The sequence below is a fragment of the Oncorhynchus gorbuscha genome, linkage group LG06 (assembly GCF_021184085.1).
Source record: "Oncorhynchus gorbuscha isolate QuinsamMale2020 ecotype Even-year linkage group LG06, OgorEven_v1.0, whole genome shotgun sequence".
Classification (NCBI taxonomy): Eukaryota; Metazoa; Chordata; class Actinopteri; order Salmoniformes; family Salmonidae; genus Oncorhynchus; species Oncorhynchus gorbuscha.
Window position 1 is genome coordinate 99356035 of NC_060178.1, and position 19681 is coordinate 99375715.

General features: G+C 41.2%; 1 protein-coding gene and 2 pseudogenes across 3 annotated transcripts; 1 reads left to right on the top strand and 2 right to left on the bottom strand.

Annotated features, from left to right (window-relative positions):
• Window positions 1-4615: 4615 nt before the first annotated feature.
• ccsapb (centriole, cilia and spindle-associated protein b) lies at window positions 4616-7756 on the bottom strand. 2 transcript variants are annotated; one of them, XM_046354675.1, is made up of 4 exons: window positions 6960-7756; window positions 5924-6280; window positions 5240-5514; window positions 4616-5050 (listed from the first exon to the last, which is right to left on the bottom strand). In XM_046354675.1, exons 1-4 carry the CDS (start codon window positions 7147-7149, stop codon window positions 4880-4882), a joined length of 993 nt encoding a protein of 330 aa, XP_046210631.1. In that variant the 5' UTR covers window positions 7150-7756; the 3' UTR covers window positions 4616-4879. The 2 variants fall into 2 exon arrangements, with proteins under 2 accessions (XP_046210631.1, XP_046210632.1); XM_046354676.1 differs by lacking the exon at window positions 6960-7756 and having other exon boundaries at window positions 5924-6723.
• Window positions 7757-7906: 150 nt separating this feature from the next.
• Window positions 7907-11063, bottom strand: LOC124038613 (annotated as a pseudogene). The gene is made up of 7 exons (XR_006839380.1): window positions 10908-11063; window positions 9813-9949; window positions 9351-9676; window positions 9061-9222; window positions 8719-8910; window positions 8438-8619; window positions 7907-8280 (listed from the first exon to the last, which is right to left on the bottom strand). The product of XR_006839380.1 is annotated as an actin, alpha skeletal muscle 2-like (transcript).
• Window positions 11064-19585: 8522 nt separating this feature from the next.
• LOC124038781 overlaps window positions 19586-19681 on the top strand; it is a 31741-nt pseudogene continuing 31645 nt past the window's right edge.

A 19681-nucleotide genomic window follows, 5' to 3' on the forward strand; every position in this document is an offset into this window, starting at 1 on the left:
CTCTGCTTAGATTGACCATTTGCTGGAGCAAGATCGCGATATATTAGTATGGTTCCCAGAGAAGGCACTAACAGTTACAGATACAGAAAATGCACATCACTACTACATGATGGTATGTCCTCTCCCCACCTTCCCTCTTGTTCCCCTTAATGTAACACATGAGCATAGTAATGGATGGCATTGTCCATATTTTTGTTAATTGACATTGACATGTTTTCCAAGTCACACATTTCAGTAAAAAAAAGTAGTTTATTCATTATTTTAAGCATAGCACACAATATCAAAATGCAATCTGATCTCAGTATCAGTACCATTAAATGTGTAAAAGCGTAAACATTTAAGTTTGAACATACAAAATAACACTTAAACAAGAAAATAGTGGTGAGATTTTGAATCTGTTGGAGCTGGAAATGAGCTCCCTCCTTACAGGTTGTCTGTGATCTAGACTCACTAGTCCTACTGGCTTTATTCCAAGTAATGTAGCCTCACATAAACATATTCACTTCAGCACCGACAGGTCATTATACTGACAGGAAGATGTCCCAAAGCTTTGAGTAAATCAAGACCTCCATGTAATGGCTGCAGTAAATTGTATTGTTCTATACTTCACAACATGGACATTTTGTGTACTGCAGCTTACTCACACAGATATCAGTGAATCAATTGTTATCTGGTGCTGGTAGATTATTACATTTCATGCATCCTGTGGTTATGATCACTGTAATCGAAAGCATTGACCCTGTTGTAGCTATTTGAAACATAATATTAGTTATTTACAACTTATTGCATATATTTATTGCACATTATTTAATCCAAATTAGTTCTCAACATTGTTTTATCGTCTTTTTGGTGTTAAAACATAATACTGACAAATAAAATTAATATTTGACAACAGAAAACCATAACATAATAGTGAACCACCCAAAAAAATAGATTTGACCATGAGAACATCCACATACACTACATTTTGACCTTCATTATCTACAGTATGTACAGAACATTGTCACTGAGGTCAATGTGCTATTGAGGTCACTTTTGGGAGAGGTTTATCAATGACATCTATGCTGTGTCCAGATTTTCCTACCTTTCCAACGTTCCTGTACCATACGGTATTACTTGCAGTGCACACAAGGAGCGCTATGTCTTTCCAAACTTAAAAAAGAAGGCAAAAAGCTCATTTAGGCAGCAGGGATCTTGATACAGGAGGGAATTGATTGTTTCAGTTGTAACCAATAAGAGTGATCTTGCAGGTCAGCAAACCAAATGCATAGCTGGAGTCCTGAGCTGGAAATAATTTATTTGGCACGTTAGTTAACTTTTAATTAGTTATAAGCAGCAACGTAGCACGTGCCCTCTGCTAGATGGTTTTGAAAATCATACTGTCTGTATTTCAAAATAACCCGGTATACCGCCTAAGCCTAATGCCTCCCGAGAGTAACCCTGGGGGATGGGGCCTGGCGGTGTAATAAGCTGAGACCAGGACTATCGAGTGTCATTCTGTGTATAAATACCTTTGGACGGTGATATTGGGATTTCACAAACGGAGGACTATTTACTGCACATTGTTACTGCAAGATAAACAATTCCATCATTCAGAGGATTTTGTGCATGACCGTTATGAAACTTGAATTAAGTTAATGCATGATTTGGATGCAATACTTTACATTACCAGTCAAAAGTTTGGACACATCTACTCATCAAGGGTTTTTCTTTATTTGTATTATTTTCTACATTCTAGAATAATAGTAAAGACATCAAAACTATGAAATAATACATATGGAATCATGTAGTAACCCAAAATGTTTTAAACAAATAAAAAATATATTTTATATTTCAGATTCTTCAAAGTAGCCACCATTTGCCAAGTGTGCAAAGCTGTCATCAAGGCATTCTTTCAACCATCTTGAAGGAGTTCCCACATATGCTGAGCACATGTTGGCTGCTTTTCCATAACTCTGCAGTCCAACTCATCCCAAACCATCTCAATTGGATTGAAGTCAGGTGATTGTGGAGGCCAGGTAATCTGACGCAGCGTTCCATCACTCTCCTTCCTGGTCAAATAGCCCTTACACAGCCTGGAGGTGTGTTGGGTCATTGTCCTGTTGAAAAACAAATGATAGTCCCACATCACATGGGATGGCGTATTGCTGCAGAATGCTGTGGTAGCCATGCTGGTTAAGTGTGCCTTGAATTCTAAATAAATCACTGGCAGTGTCACTAGCAAAGCACCATCACACCTCCTCCTCCATTCTTCACAGTGGGAACCACACATGCGGAAATCATCCATTCACCTACACTGTGTCTCACAAAGACACAGCGGTTGGAACCAAAAATCTCAAATTTGGACTCAGACCAAGAGAGATTTCCACCAGTCTAATGTCCATTGCTCGTGTTTCTTGGCCAAAACAAGTCTCTTCTTATTGGTGTCCTTTAGAAGTGGTTTCTTTGCAGCAATTTGACCATGTAGGCCTGATTCACGCATTCTCCTCTGACCACATGATGTTGATGTCTTACTTGAATTCTGGGAAGCATTTATTTGGGTTGCAATTTCTGAGGCTGGTAACTCTAATGAACTTATCCTCTGCAGCAGAGGTAGTAATTCTGGGTCTTCCTATCCTGTGGCGGTCCTCGTGAGAGCCAGTTTCATCATAGCGCTTGATGGTTTTTGCAATTGCACTTGAAGAAACCATTGACTGACCTTCATGTGTTAAAGTAATGATGGACTGTCGTTTCTCTTTGCTTATTTTAGCTGTTTTTTTATATAATATGGACTTGGTCTTTTACCAAATAGGGCTATCTTCTGTATACCAACCCTACCTAGTCACAACACAACTGATTGGCTCAAACACATTAAGGACAAAAATTACACAAATGACCTTTTAAGAAGGTACACCTGTTAATTTAAATGCCTTCCAGGTAACTCCCCCATGAAGCTGGTTGAGAGAATGCAAAGCTGTCAAGGCAACTTGTGACTACTTTGAAGAATCTCAAATATAAAATATATTTTGATTTGTTTTACAGTTTTTTGGTTACTACATGATTCCATGTGTGTTATTTCAGTTTTGAAGTCTTCACTATTATTCTACAATGTAGAAAATAGTAAAGATAAAGAAAAACCCTGGAAGGAGTAGGAGTGTACAGTCGTGGCCAAAAGTTTTGAGAATGACACAAATATTAATTTTCACAAAGTTTGCTGCTTCAGTGCCTTTAGATATTTTGTCATGTGTTAATATGTTACTACAAGCATTTCATAAGTGTCAAAGGCTTTTATTGACAATTACATGAAGTTGATGCAAAGAGTCAATATTTGCAGTGTTGACCCTTGTTTTTCAAGACCTCTGCAATCCGCCCTGGCATGCTGTCAATAAACTTCTGGGCCATATCCTGACTGATGGCAGCCCATTCTTGCATAATCAATGCTTGAAGCTTGTCAGAATTTGTGGGGTTTTGTTTGTCCACCCGCCTCTTGAGGATTGACCACAAGTTCTCAATGGGATTCAGGTCTGGGGAGTTTCCTGGCCATGGACCCAAAATATTGATGTTTTGTTCCCTGAGCCACTTAGTTATCACTGTTGCCTTATGGCAAGGTACTCCATCATGCTGGAAAATGAATTTTTCGTCACCAGTTCCTGGATGGTTGGGAGAAGTTGCTCTCGGAGGATGTGTTGGTACCATTCTTTATTCATGGCTGTGTTCTTAGGCAAAAATGTGAGTGAGCCCACTTTTGGAGGATGGCCTGGTGTCAAGAAGGGCAGCAAAGAAGCCACTTCTCTCCAGGAAAAACATCAGGGACAGGCTGAGAAGCAACCCCACATGAATGGTCTCAGGATGCTTTACTGTTGGCATGACACAGAACTGATGGTAGCGCCTTGTCTTCTCCGGACAAGCTTTTTTCCGGATGCCCCAAACAATCGGAAAGGGGATTCAACAGAGAAAATTACTTTACCCCAGTCCTCAGTAGTCCAATCTCTGTAACTTTTGCAGAATATCAGTCTGTCCCTGATGTTTTTCCTGGAGAGAAGTGGCTTCTTTGCTGCCCTTGACACCAGGGCATCCTCCAAAAGTCTTCGCCTCACTGTGTGTGCAGTTGCACTCACACCTGCCTGTTGCCATTCCTGAGCAAGCTCTGTACTGGTGGTGCCCCGATCCCACAGCTGAATCAACTTTAGGAGACGGTCCTGGAGCTTGCTGGACTTTCTTGGGCGCACTGAAGCCTTCTTCAATTGAACAGCTCTCCTTGAAGTTCTTGATGATCCGATAAATGGTGGATATTGGTGCAATCTTACTGGCAGCAATATCCTTGCCTGTGAAGCCCTTTTTGTGCAAAGCAATGATGATGGCACGTGTTTCCTTGCAGGTAACTATGATTGACAGAGGAAGAACAATGATTTCAAGCACCACCCTATTTTTGAAGCTTCCCGTCTGTTATTCGAACTCAATCAGCATGACAGAGTGATCTCCAGCCTTGTCCTCGTCAAAACTCACACCTGTGTTAATGAGAGAATCACTGACATGATGTCAGCTGGTCCTTTTGTGGCAGGGCTGAAATGCAGTGGACATGCTTTCTGGGGATTCAGTTCATTTGCATGGCAAAGAGGGACATTGCAATACATCTGATCTCTCTTCATAACATTCTGGAGTATATGCAAATTGCCATCATACAAACTGAGGCAGCAGACTTGGAAAATTAATATTTGTGTCATTCTCAAAACTTTTGGCCACGACTGTACTGTATGAACATTAAAAAGTTTTAAAAGCTGTGAGAAGAGCATGGGGAATGCAAACTTTGGAAACAAAATATTTCTTTATGTTTTCTATTTGATTTCAAATACCATATTCCTCGTCCTATGTTAATCAAAAGTATTGCACTCTATATCTATCAGGACCTGGCAGAAAAGCAGTGCATGTACTCTGTCATCCAGGGGTCAAAGTCAGGTTTGGTTATGGTCACTTTCTCCAGCTCTGCAGACCGCACTCTCCACTTGTCTACTTTCTGCACCTGCTTCTCAACCTCCCGTCTGGTTTTGGCCCGTAATGCAGACTGGTGGATCTGAGGACCACAAGAGTTAGTGAAATTAAGTAAAGGAATACTATGGGCCAGTTACCAGAAATTCTCCATTGAACATTCCTTTTAGGTCTGGACTAGGCTTAATCTGGGTCTGACAAACCACCCCATTGATCTACTACACTTAACCACTTGACAGATCTTTTGGAATTTGCATTGGCTGTGAGTAATCACCTCCTTGGTTGATGCAGCTGGACCCACATTGTGAGTCTTCTTCCTAGCCATCTCAGCTGGCTTATCACCCCCTCCATACAGGGCAAATGGGTGCCTGTTTTTCTTGTCAGCCTCTTTGGGCTTCCGTAGCTGGCTCCATGCCCTGGGGTGCTTTCTGGACTGTTTGGTTTTAGTTTGGGCCTCTGGCTTCTTCCCTGACTCAGGGGCAATTAATCCTTGTCCCAGCTTCTCTTCCTCTGTCTCTCCACAGCCTACGTCCACAGCACCCTGTACATCTAGGAAGGGATGAGGAATACTCATGAGTTCAATAATTGTTTTAGTATACCTTAGTTTTTAATATGTGCAAGTGTTGTTGGAAGAAACAGTTAACAGTGTGATATAATTATGTTTTATCTTTCCATGTTAACTTATCAGTATGAGAGTCCTATTGTTTCATTATTTATTTATTTTATTTTAACATTATTTGACCAGGCAGAGACCATGTACAACAAAAACACGAGTCTTTTGTAGCTGTTAGCTACTAGATTTAGCTAACAGCTAATTCCCATCTGCATAAACATCTTAAATACATAGGTGAAATTGTGCAAGACATTGTAAGAAAATTCCTGAGGATATATGTATAATGAAACAAACATTTAAATAGTTGATAATAAAACTGTAAACATTGACCTTAAACATGTTTACCAATGGGTGGTGAGTTCTCCGGAGTTGCAACTTCTTGCAGTTCTTCTGAAATGGGGATCTTCTGTTCCAATGGTTCTTTTGGTGGAATCATTCTCGCACATTCTCGTTGTGAATCTTCTTTTATGACCAATGGCTCAACTTTATTATTTTGAGGAGTGGACCTGCTGGATTCCGAGTCACTGTCATTGTTCCAAAACCACGGATTATGAGTTTGTTCCAAAAGCCTTCTCGTCAGTCTGTACTTTATCATCTCCTCATAACACTTTGCGTAGGATTCCCATTCCGGGTCCTTGAATCTCTTCATATACTCCGTTCGGATCCTCTTTGTAACCATTCTTAATTTCCGTTTGTTAGACCCTTATCAAAAAGTAAATGTGTTTGAATTAATTCCTGTCTTGTTACAATGTAAAACTGTTACATAGTAGCGAGCAATACCAGACTATACCGAGCCTACTCATCCCGCGCCAGACATTTAAACCAAAACATAGGGGGTGTAGTACGAATCCTAGAGAGAAGACGCCAATGGCTGAACAGCTGTGTGATGCAAAGTTGACGCATCCGTTAATGCGCCGCCCTCTTAAAAAACGTCGTCATACAGAGGACGTTCTTCAAACGACTCTTCTAGATTTTATGCCATAATATTTTCAGTGTAGAGAAATTGGTGTTATTTTTAATCATTAATTCTTATTTGAAGCTCTAGCCAATTAGCCATAAAGCGTGTTGTAATGTAATCGTTATTGCATTGCATTCACTATGTAATTAATTATTAAACTGGTATGACATGATTATTATTGGAAAATTAAGCTGATAATAGCATATCAATCTCCATATTCTATTGTCAGAATGCACTAAGTAGGAAAATAAAACGACTATATAATGTAGGTAATGTAGCTTACACAGCAACGAATGCAAAATGTGCAAGATAACTAGATTATGCACGCTGTAGCCTATGCGATTTAATTCTGCACAGAACTATAGAATGTCTGAAACTGTATTGCAAATCGTAGGTTTGAACATTATAATGTATTATACTTACAGCATATAGAGTTACTGGCTCGGATTTCACGGAAGCAAAAAACAACAGATGGTGTTTCGTGTGCTGTAATCATAGGCTTGCTACGTCTAAGCCCCGCCCGGAGTTGAGATCCATTTAGAATGCCATTTCCTCCCAACAGGTGGCATAATATATGAGAATAGGGTGAGAATGCACAGACCAAATGAAACATGGTATAACATGAGTCTGATCAGATGCTTTTAAATAGGTGGTAAATGTTGCCTAGAATACAGGAATGTTGTGGCTAAAATGAATGTCTGCAGAATGCGCTGAGTAGCTCTACTCCCGGAGTGCTGGTGCGCAGGGTTTTGCTCCAGCGCTAATATGAGCAACTGATTAGTAAGTAACCTGCAATCAGTGTGCTAGATAGCTAGAGCAATGTTTGGTCAAAATCGTGGATAGGCTTACCTGTCTTTTCAAAAGGATGGATGGGGCGGGCGCTTTGAAGAGTTTGAAATGTGTGAAAGATTTGCTCTAAAACTGTGTTCAATTATTTGCCCATGTATTCTAAATGAAGAATATGTCATTGGAATATGAGATTAGTGTCAAATCTGTGTTGCTGCGAAGTTTAAAATACCCGGGAAGGAGCAAGCATAGCACATTCAAGCGAAGGAAGAGCCGAGAGTCACCTTTCACTCTCTCCAAGCCAAATCAAGAGTCTTAAGACTCCACGCAAGTCAGTTTGCATGGAGTTTTATCGCGTGCGCAAACGTCCGAATGTGTGAAATTTGATAACAATGAATGTGGTTGACCTTGATATTTCCAATAGCCTATTATCACAGTGCCATTGCATTCAGAATGAAAATCCTAAATTTGCCATACAGTCTACCTAAGGCATTTGCACGAGTAGGCAAGCCTATTGGTTCATTGCATGATGATCATGGTATGTCTTGTCTAACATAGGCTGTTGATTACAAAACAGAAATGTATGAAAATACCAAATAATGGACTTTAATAACTTAGTATTTATGTACATTCACGTTCACATGTTGAATAATAACATGGCATGTTTCGTTCTTGTTGATGTTGGTTGACATTTGCAGATTTTCTCCCCAGGTAACATGGTTACAAAATAAAAGCGTGGCAAAAAAAGTCCAGTAACAACATGAAGTTTCTCTTCGCGATCCAGAGAAAGCAGACACTGGAGACGATGATAGGTTTAGAAGCACTTGCGGTGGACAATGCTGGGGCCTGCCTCGTCGTATTCCTGCTTGGTGATCCACATGGCCTGGAAAGTGGACAGGGAAGCCAGGATGGAGCCACCGATCCAGACGGAGTATTTACGCTCAGGGGGGGCGATGATCTATAGAGAATGAAGTTGAGTATTAGATTTTAAAAGACATGACATAATAATATTATTGTATTAATAATAATATTGTATTGTTGAGATCTATTTATTTTTCCAAAAAGTTATTTTAAATGTCAGAATATTGTCATTGGGTTGTCGATTATATAATTACCTTGATTTTCATGGTGCTGGGGGCCAGGGCAGTGATCTCCTTCTGCATACGGTCAGCAATACCAGGGTACATGGTGGTACCGCCAGACAGCACGTTGTTGGCGTACAGGTCCTTACGAATGTCAATGTCGCACTTCATGATGCTGTTATAGGCGGTCTCGTGAATACCGGCAGACTCCATACCTGTTCAGATCATATCATATTAGAAACATAATCTCTTTAATTCGACAAACATAGCAGGCATATATATTACCCCTACTCGTTATACGATGATTTACGTACCAATAAAGGAAGGCTGGAAGAGGGTCTCTGGGCAACGGAAACGCTCGTTACCAATGGTGATGACCTGACCATCGGGAAGCTCGTAGCTCTTCTCCAGGGAGGACGAGGAAGCGGCAGTGGCCATCTCGTTCTCGAAGTCAAGAGCCACATAGCACAGTTTCTCCTTGATGTCACGCACGATCTCACGCTCGGCTGTAATGAAGAAGTATTTTTGCTCAGAAAATGGAACAAATTATTGCAATTATGCACAGCCAAATGCGAACGTCTTGTGCGTCTTTTCTCATTTGACAGATTACGCATGGCATTCTCATGGTTACTAAAACAAGGCAAACGAAATCTCACCAGTTGTGACGAAGGAGTAGCCACGCTCAGTGAGGATCTTCATGAGGTAGTCAGTCAGATCGCGACCAGCCAGATCCAGACGCATGATGGCGTGGGGAAGGGCATAACCCTCATAGATGGGCACGTTGTGGGTCACACCATCACCGGAGTCCAGCACAATACCTTGAACATAAACCAAAACGTCAATATTCATCTGAATGAACTCACAATAAAGAGACATGGTTGGCTCCACGTAGCCGACATGGTGTTTCAGGTTAATTATTTAGATGCGTAAACTCTGCATTCCTTACCAGTGGTACGACCGGAGGCGTACAGGGACAGCACAGCCTGGATGGCAACATACATGGCGGGGACGTTGAAGGTCTCAAACATGATCTGGGTCATCTTTTCACGGTTAGCCTTGGGGTTCAGGGGGGGCCTCAGTGAGCAGGGTGGGGTGCTCCTCGGGGGCCACACGCAGCTCGTTGTAAAAGGTGTGGTGCCATATCTTCTCCATATCATCCCAGTTAGTAATGATACCGTGCTCGATGGGGTACTTCAGAGTGAGGATACCTCTCTTGCTCTGAGCTTCATCTCCTACGTAGGAGTCCTTCTGACCCATACCGACCATGACACCCTGGAGGAAAGAGGATACTCGTTGGTTTATATGGGGACGTAGCCTATTCCCAGTCAAAACATTAAGTGGGGGGGGGGGGGGGGGGGGGATGCATAATATGGGCATGTTGCAAACATCATTGGAGAGCAGATCTTACCTGGTGACGAGGGCGACCAACGATGGAGGGGAAGACAGCCCTGGGTGCGTCATCACCGGCGAAGCCAGCCTTCACAAGGCCGGAGCCGTTGTCGCACACAAGAGCAGTAGTCTCGTCGTCGTCACACATCTTGGGTTCTTAATAATACAAGTAAAAATGTATGTTAATTTTTCTGCTTGGCGCACGCACGTCGGAGCTGTGTAACACATCACAGAACAAGATAGCGCACGATGCACACCGAAACTGTATGTCCAACTTATTATGTATTGTACAAGCCACAAATGACAGCTAACACACAGGACTTGTTTAGATAATCATAACATTTACTCATGCTACTATGTCAATATTATTGTAATGAAACAGGCAGGGAGCAGGTCTCGAACCCTCGACCTTCTAGACCGAAGTGCAGCGCACTATCGACTGTGCCGCAAAAGCATGCTCAAGCGACAAAAGTCGATATCCGCGCTTATAAACCCAGGGTCGTTACACTACTCCCTCCTTTCAAAGAGCGCGTCCTCGCTCTCGTTTGCGACTCTTCGTCTTACAGGAACGCGCTCACCGGTCAAGCACCTGCACTGACGTTTGATACGAATGTAATGAAACAAGCAGGGAGAAGATCTCGAACCCTCGATCTTCTAGCCCGAGAGATTCACCCATTGATGTTGTCGCCCGCTGAATTGCCTACTGGTCATGTTCTCCTTATTGTATACCCATGTTATAGGCCTACACTAATTTGTTCTATGAGTGTAATGATCTCTGCAATTAGTTTTTCTCAACTCCACTAAACTCCAATTTATTTCACAACACAAAATAAAGGTAGGCAAGTATATTAGGCTTCTACAAACAAGGGTTTACCAAATAATCTGATAGAAAGGAAAATGTGTATTTGATCACTGTTCTACCCTTCCCCATGTTGTAGCCTATACCATTCCATTAGTAATTTCTTCAGGTGAAGAGCCTGTGACATCACTATCTTGTGTAATATTAATTGGTCCCGCAGATGTAATATAAAAATAAATAAGAGTATTTCCATTGAAATTAATCCATAAATAGTAGATCCAGTCTTTGAGGTTTGTGTTGATTCCAGGTTCTTACCTTGTCTGTCTCAAATGAAGCTCAGAACACGGAAAACAACTGCTGCTGGATCGAGCTACAGTGGCACTTCCAACCTTATATACTCACCGCGTTCGGCCTATTTCCCTTACCCACCATTGGGAATGTCTACGTATTCCATTGGACATTTACCCAGCCGTCATCCATATTAGGTTCTTCGGGGTGACAGGGGGAGACTTCGAAGGCAGGTTACAGGGCTCCCCGGTTTCGAAGTGAGCTGCAGGGCTCTCCATGTATGGGACTGTTGTCCTGATTCCAAGCCACGGTGCCAGAGCCGTATATGGAGAGCCTGTGATTTGTAAGACACCCTCATGGCATAGCAAACTTTAACTGCAAACAGGATCCCGGTTGGAAAGCCCTTCCCTTATCAAGGACCGCAACCTTATAGCCGTATAGGAATGACCACACCAAGGAAAGAAGGTAGTTTACGTTCTTGTTCTGTCAAACTACTGCAGGCTGATTACAAAAATGTGAATGTTCCTTTGAGAATGGAATTCCTTTCATATCATTTTAATGCAATTGCACAGCCGTTTTAACAATGGGTTGGTCTGTAATTTTTGCTAGTTTGATCTTTGGGATTTTACTCGGTTTAGAGCTCTAGATCACAGTGGGTTATCGAAACAATGACAGATGCCCCATTGACTCAGGCCTGTAGTAGCATACGTCTAATGAACTATTTCCATGATGCTATTTGCTAGTTGCATGCATACAAAGTTATAATTTTTTAAAATGTAGATTTTGTTAGAAGACCAAATAAATGTATTATTATTCCATCAGTGTATTTATGGCCAGCATCAGACTGAAACAGATCATAACAGCTATACTAAGCATGTTATGGTAAGCAGCATAGTATGTTATTTATTGGGTTTAAAACCAGTTATAGTAATACATTTATTATACAGTATATATATATATATATATTTTTTTTAAAGAAATAGTCCAGGTCACCTGCTCACAGCAACACCCCAGTCAAATCATTTGTTGACAGAGACCACAGGAGGCTAGGGTTAATTCAGTGTTGCCATGACGACCCTGTCTAAACCGTTAGCAGTGTAGCCAGACCACATGACACGATAAACTATCCAATAATCTCACATCTAATCTTAGAATGCTGTCTTTATGAAAATGAATAGCTGCTGAGCATTATTTTCTATTGAAATTCTGTGAAAATGAGTCATTCCATTCACTTGATCTTATATATTGTGTTGTACAAAATAAATAAAGCGTTTTTTTAGTAGCTCTACATCTGAGGCTGGTTTGGTTTGACAAGGTCTGCAATCCCAGCTGCTGCCACTCAACTGTCTGTCCCAGCAGGTGATGCCCCAGTTTAGCCACTCAGAAGACCACTCCAGCCTGAGCTAGAGAACCTTACACTCTTAGAAAAAAAGTTCTAAATAAAATCAAAAGTGGTTCTATTGCTTGTTAGTATATTATGTATTATGGCACCCCTAAATGTTTTAATACAGAAGCCCAATTAACCCATTTTCTTGAACTGCCTAGAACCTTTAGGGGTGCCATATATGAAGCAAGTGATATAAACTTTTCTATAACCTTTTTTATATGAGTGTAATTAGGGCAAGGATAAACTAGGGCTGGGATTCAATCCAATCGCCTCATGAGCTTAGTTCAACTGTCGTACCCCATCAAAACCCAAAATATAATATTTGTATACCTCACAGTTAGTAAACAATGTAAATGTCAACAAACAGCCTCAAAATATGATTAAACTATAGTGTTGATGTCATGGATGGCCAGTCTTTGCATCCATAGCTCTGTCTATGAATTTGAGAGTGGTTACATTTCTCCAGGGCCATCCCTCAGATGTTTACCAAAACCGAGATGGGGTGTCTGCTTTATTGTTTCAATTAAGGATTCTAGCTTTAATGAGGTTTAGAGGTCTCTTCTAGTCACATTAATTTGGCGCCTCTGTTTTCATGCACTTCATGGCCTGACCTACATTACATGGCCAAAAGTATGTGGACATCCCTTCAAATGAGTGGATTTGGCTATTACAGCCACACCTGATGCTGACAGGTGTATAAAATTGAGCATACAGACATGCAATCCTCATAGACAAACATTGGCAGTAGAAAGGCCTGTACTGAAGAGCTCAGTCACTTTCAATCTGGCACCGTCATAGGATGCCACCTTTCCAACAAGTCAGTTTATCCCATTTCTGCCCTGCTAGAGCTGCCCCAGTCAACGGTAGATGCTGTTATTGTGAAGTGGAAACGTCTAGGAGCAACAACAGCTAAGCCCCAAAGTGGTAGGCCACACAAGCTCACAGAACGAGACCGCAGAGTGCTGAAGCGCGTAGGGCATACAAATCGTCTGTCCTCGGTTGCAACACTCATTACCGAGTTCCAAACTGCCTCTGGAAGCAACATCAGCACAAGAACTGTTCGTCGGGAGCTTCATGAAATGGGTTTCCATGGCCAAGCAGCAACACACAAGCCTAAGATCACCATGCGCAATGCCAACTGTAACGTTTGGTGGAGAAGGAATAATGGTCTGGGGCTGTTTTTCATGGTTTGGGCTAGGCCCCTCAGTTCCAGCAAAGGGAAATCTTAACGCTATAGCATGCAATAACATTCTAGACGATTCTGTGCTTGGGGAAGGCCCTTTCCTGTTTCAGCATGACAATGGCCCCGTGCATAAAGCGAGGTCCATGCAGAAATGGTTTGTTGAGATTGGTGTGGAAGAACTTGACTGGCCTGCACAGAGCCCTGACCTCAACCCCATTGAACACCTTTGGAATGAATTGGAGCGAGGTGTAATCAGCCAACTTCAGTGCCTGACCTCACTAATGCTCATGTGGATGAATGAAAGCAAGTCCCCAAAGCAATGTTCCAACATCTAGTGGAAAGCTTTCCCAGAAGAGTGGAGAGGCTGTTATAGCAGCAAAGGGGGGACCAATTCCATATTAATGCCCATGATTTTGGAATGAGATGTTCGACCAGCAGGTGTCTACATACCTTTTATCATGTAGTGTATTAGGATTAGGTAAAAATCCAAGGAATTGTTTTGGATAGCCCAGATTAACAAACTGAAATTATGCTGTACAAAAATATAAATGCAACATGCAACAATTTCATAGATTTTACTGAGTTACAGTTCATATAAGGACATCAGTCAATTTAAATCATTTCATTAGGCCCTAGTCTATGGATTTTGCATGACTGGGCAGGTGCGCAGCCATGGGTGGGCCTGGCTCCCTAGTGGGTGGGCCTATGCAGTCAGCAGGCTATTTGCGGGGACTTGCTTCCATTCATGAGCATTAGTGAGGTCAGGCACTGAAGTTGGCCGATTACGCCTGGCTCCAATTCATCCCAAAGGTGTTCAATGGGGTTGAGGTCACGGCTCTGTGCAGGCCAGTCAAGTTCTTCCAGCCAATCAGAATGCGCTTTTCCCCACAAATTAACTTTAATGCAGACAGAAATACTCCTCTGATGTGGAGGTCTGCGGTTGTAAGGCCGGTTGGACATAATGCCAAATGATCTAAAACGACATTGGAGGCAGCTTATGGTACAGAAATTAACATTCAAGCATCTGGCAACTGCTCTGGTGGACATTCCAGCAGTCAGCAGGCTATTTGCACGCTCCTGCATCACTTGAGACATCTGTAGCATTGTGTTGTGTGACAAAACTGCATATGGCATTTTATTGTCCCCAACACAAGGTGCACTTGTGTAATGATCACACTGTTTAATCATCTTATTGATATGCCACACCTGTCAGGTGGATGGATTATCTTGGCAAAGGAGAAATGCTCACCAATTAGGATGTAAACAAATTTGTGCACAAAATTTGAGAAAAATGCTATTTTTGTGCATAATGGAATATTTCTGGGAATTTTTATTTGAAGTATGGGACCAACACTTTACATATTGCATTTATATTTTTGTTCAGTGTAGTTCAGGTAAAATTATAACTTTTTTAAAACACACTTTACACACACGGATTGGAGAGAGAAAAAATCAATAGGGTAATAGCACCCTCTTTTGGTATGAGGAAATATTTTCAGAGAATATGTGATGCCTGAGTATGATATAAACCTGTCATGTAATGTCAGTACTGCATCTGCTGTATTAGTAGGGCTATTAGTGGGGGTTAATTTGAAAAAGTATTCACAGAATATCAATTAGAGATTTTATATAGATATGAGTAAAAGTGATGTAGGAACCAGGCAACTCCAGTCCACGGGGGGCCAGAGTGGTGTCACACTTTTCCCCCACCCTTAGCAAAACACAGCTGATTAAATGAATTACATTCTAAACTGAATATCATGATTAGTTGATTATTGGAGTCCGGTGTGTTAGCTAGGGCAATACATAGATTTTAATTAAATTTTACCTGCTGAATGTTAGATTGTTCAGACATGTTCACCAAACTGGTAGCAAAGTCCCAAAAGCACCTTTGAATAGCAGAATATTTTCATGGATAGGCACATAATTTTCATAACTGATCAGTGGCGGTTCTTTCCTTGCTTTATCACCTAGAATATAAGATGTTATTTGATTATCATCTACATTTATGACAATGTAGCTTGTATTTCAGTTCTCTGTATGTTTGCCGTGTCTTGGAAATAAATCCACCTAATTGACAATATTTACGTGACATACTTCAGAGTTTTAATGTCCTTATTTTCAGGAAAAACTAACCTCTTTGAGGATCCGCAATGAGTTGGGTGTCCTCAAGAAGAGAAGCCAACCCCATTGACCATCTCAAAATGAATCCCAGCAGTTATATGAGATATCTGCAGTACTCACATTCCAAAATCATCCATGATCTATTTGATATGCACATGCAGCTTCATCTGATTCACACACTGACATACTGAGGGTGTAGCAGAGCACATCACCACACAGCTACTGTAAAGGCACTTTCTCTACATTTAAACAACTCCCCTGTCCTCTGCTCTTTTCAACGCTTGCTTTTGCCCCTCTTGGAAGAAGGCTAGTTTCTCCATCAGCTTCCTGAAGAGGCCTTGGTAGTTGCCGAGGAGCTGTGCGTGCTGACCACACTCCACCACACACCGGTGGCCCAGCACCGCCACGGCGTCAGCGTTCTGGATGGTGGTGAGGCGGTGGGCGATGATCAGCACTGTTCTCCCATCCATGAGCCGCTCCAGAGCCTCCTGGACCAGGAACTCATTCTCTGCATCCAGGGCACTGGAGAATAGGGGAGGAAACATTATTTTTTTTTTTAAGTAAGTTAAAATTAATTGATTAGAATTAGATCAGAGGTCCATTGAGTTCTCTTTCAAATACTTGTTTCGGTCTCTGGCTATTGGGAAGCGAGAGACCTTACTCGTTATCAGATAACCAGGGTTAACGCAAGTAACCTCAAGTTATAGCTCACATGATATTGTTGGGTTGTTTGACATCACCCAGCTTATTGACCTTGCTTAACTGTCCAAAATGAAGAGGAAGAGGCTGAAATAAAACATGCGATGTGATTATGCACATTGCTTACCTTGTAGCCTCATCAAGTAGAAGTATCTTGGGGTCCTGAAGGAAGACGAGGGAAGTAAACATTACTTTAGCTCATATAACTAAAAACATCCATTGTTGAGCCATGCAATCGGGTGTAATTAAATGACCTTGAGCAGAGCCCTTGCAATAGCAATTCTCTGTTTTTGACCACCTGTTGGTTCAAGTAAAATAAGTCATTCCATTCCAACTGTTAAAGAAGCTATGATGAAGAACTCCATAACAAAACCCATATCTGTCTGTAGTCAGATCATTCAGGGTTGAAAATGTCCAATGAAGTCCAACACCTTCATTAGGAAATCTATGTATTTGTTTCACCTGACAGTAGAACACCCTTCTCTCCCACCACTGTGTCAAAGCCTTCGGGGAAACCTCAGACTAACTCGTAGGCGTTGGCGATCTGTCCAGCCCAGTGGATTTCCTGAACTGTGCCCGTGTTAAAGTCGGGTGCTCCATAGGCAATGTTCTCAGCGATGGAACAGGAGAAGAGTGCAGGTTCCTGCAGACCCACAGAGTACAGGGACAGACCACACCTCACAACAACAGCTCAGCCACAACAATGGGAACATGTGGTCAACTAATAATGCCATAATGTGACCGATTACCTGACTAACAGTTCCAATGTGACTCCTCAACCAATAAGGATTCAAATCTCTCACATCATGCCCGTCAATAGTGATCACACCTACAGAGCGAAACAGGGATCTCAAAATCAGAAGACTTGATGAAACGTAAGACACATGCACACAGTGACATCAAATCACATTTGATTGGTTACATACACATGGTTAGCAGATGCTAATGCGAGTGTAGGGAAATGCGAGCAGCTCCATGCTCTTACAGCATGAAGCTGCTGTAAGAGATGGCTGCAGTCCTCACCTGAGTCTGGGTCATAGAGCCTGAGCAGCAGGGAGACCAGGGTGGATTTGCCCGATCCGCTGGGGCCTACCACGGCCATGACAGAGCCTGGAAGATAGGGGCATCTTTGCGGGTCGGGTAGGCAAAGGACACATGCTGGACCTCCAGATTACCCTTCAGTTGCTCAATTGGATTTCGTTGGTTGGATTTCTATAGCCATCTCTTGCTTCTTTGTACTCTCTTTGTAAGCTCGAAGATAGATATCACTTCTCCCTTTTTTTTCTTCCAGTATCTCTTCCTGTCATTTTGCAGATGTTCCTGGTATCGTATAGGATCATTTTTCAAATGTTGTTTCTATATCTGTGACCTCTGTGCTGTTTTTTTGTGGCATCTTCTAAAAACAAAGAATAATACTCAAGTTTTCCAATTGTGCACACCTTGGATCATTTTCTATATTAAAGTAATTTATAACATGATTAAATAAGCCTAACGTTTTTAAAAAGTTAAAATTAATAACATAATAGATTTTCGTAATTTCCACCATGTTCTGTCATTTCCATCAGAGTTAAGTTTGTGATGGAAATGACTGTGATGGAAATGACTGTGATGGAAATGACTGTGATGGAAATGACGCTTCTGCTGTTTTTGGAGAAAAATGACAGACTGCTTAGCATGCTTTGGGCAACTATGGGAACTTCTATGTCCTCAGGGTCAATTTTGTGGATTTTATAAAAAAATATATGTTTTTATTCTTTATATGTTAAGTTCACACGACAATCTCCCCATATTGTTTTCAACATCTCTCTATCAAGTATTTTAGCTACTTTTCAGATGCATTTTATACTTCAATTTCACTGTTTTGCCCTTGTCCTTGACCCAGACTTTTGAGCTACTATGGTTTTCTATGAGAAAACATGAATAATTACACATGATGTAATGTTATCTTCTAGAGAAAGAGTCAATAAAATCAAATCTATATCAATATGTATTGTGAGTAGGCCCTTTATATTGTTATTTCCACAACATATACTTGTCCTTTGGTAGTGGTGTCATTTCCACCACTGAGGGCAAACTCCTCTTTAATAAAGTTTTGTCAAGAGAATATCTTTAACGTTTGTTTGCGGACCACCATTTTATCATAGAAGATGAAGAAGAACACCATTTTCTAACAAACACATAATTGTGCATTTTATTAAAATGAGCAGCATTTGAATTGTTCAGACATTGCCTCATCTGCACCATGCTTTCTTGATCAAATAGGTTCATGTGATTCTCGTTTGTTCTTACTAGCGTCTCCTTCAGTTTTGTTACAACCTCATGACACACTAAATATGAATGACATTCACGTGTATTTATTGACTTCTTTGACCTCACAGGTCATTTTGACAGATGTCAGCATTGCAGCAACAATCTTATACCTTAGTTATAGTTATATAGTAGCTCATCAGGTTTCTCTCTATGTTTTCTGCCTATGTTTTCTCTCAGGCTGATACAGAGAGACTCATCCATGCTTTTATTACAAGCAGGCTTGACTACTGCAATGCTCTCCTGTCTGGTCTACCTGAAAAAAGCCATTGGTCAACTGCAAAATATACAGAATTCTGCAGCAAGGGTACTGACCAAGACCAGACAGAGAGCACACATTACACCGGTTTTCCAGGTCTGCACTAGCTGCCTGTGAGATTTGGAATTCATTTTAAGAATCTTCTATTGGTTTTTAAATAAATCCATGATTGTTCACCTCAATACATGTCAGACATGCTTTTAAGTTATGTACCCAGTAGGTCCCTCAGGTCCTCAGGCACTAGACTTTTAACTATCCCAAATCCTAGAACCATTACAAAAAAGATTGCAGTATTTGCATGAGGTAGACACGTCTTCCAAAATAACACTGTTTTATTTGCTGCAGTAAGTTTGCAATGTAAGAGTGCAGTAAAACTGCTGTTCAACTGCAGTACACTACATTTATTATTGAAACGCACCTTGAAACACACCTTTTTAGCTTTGTTTTTCCTTGAGAGGCTTTTTAGCCATTCCATTCGTGTTATTCTTTAGTTTTTATCCTCATGTTTGTTGTGTAGTAAATGTTTCAGTTTTTATTTTCATTGTCATTATTAGTTTTTTTCACAATCATGAGGATACTTCCTACTTCAAGCCCATTCACCAGCTCCATTATTCCAAGTTGTCATAATTTAACTTTAAGGAAACGACTCCCTCTGCTGGCCAAATAAGATACCATTCCTTTTGTCTCAGAACTGTATTGACTCAGGTCAATCTCTCCCTTTCCACAGGCCTTGTTTCATGTACAGTATGGCTTCCATTTACTCTGGTATTCACATTAAGCTGAAAAAAACAATACACCCTGGGTAGAAAAACTGAACCATGCCCATTTTACACTGATGATAC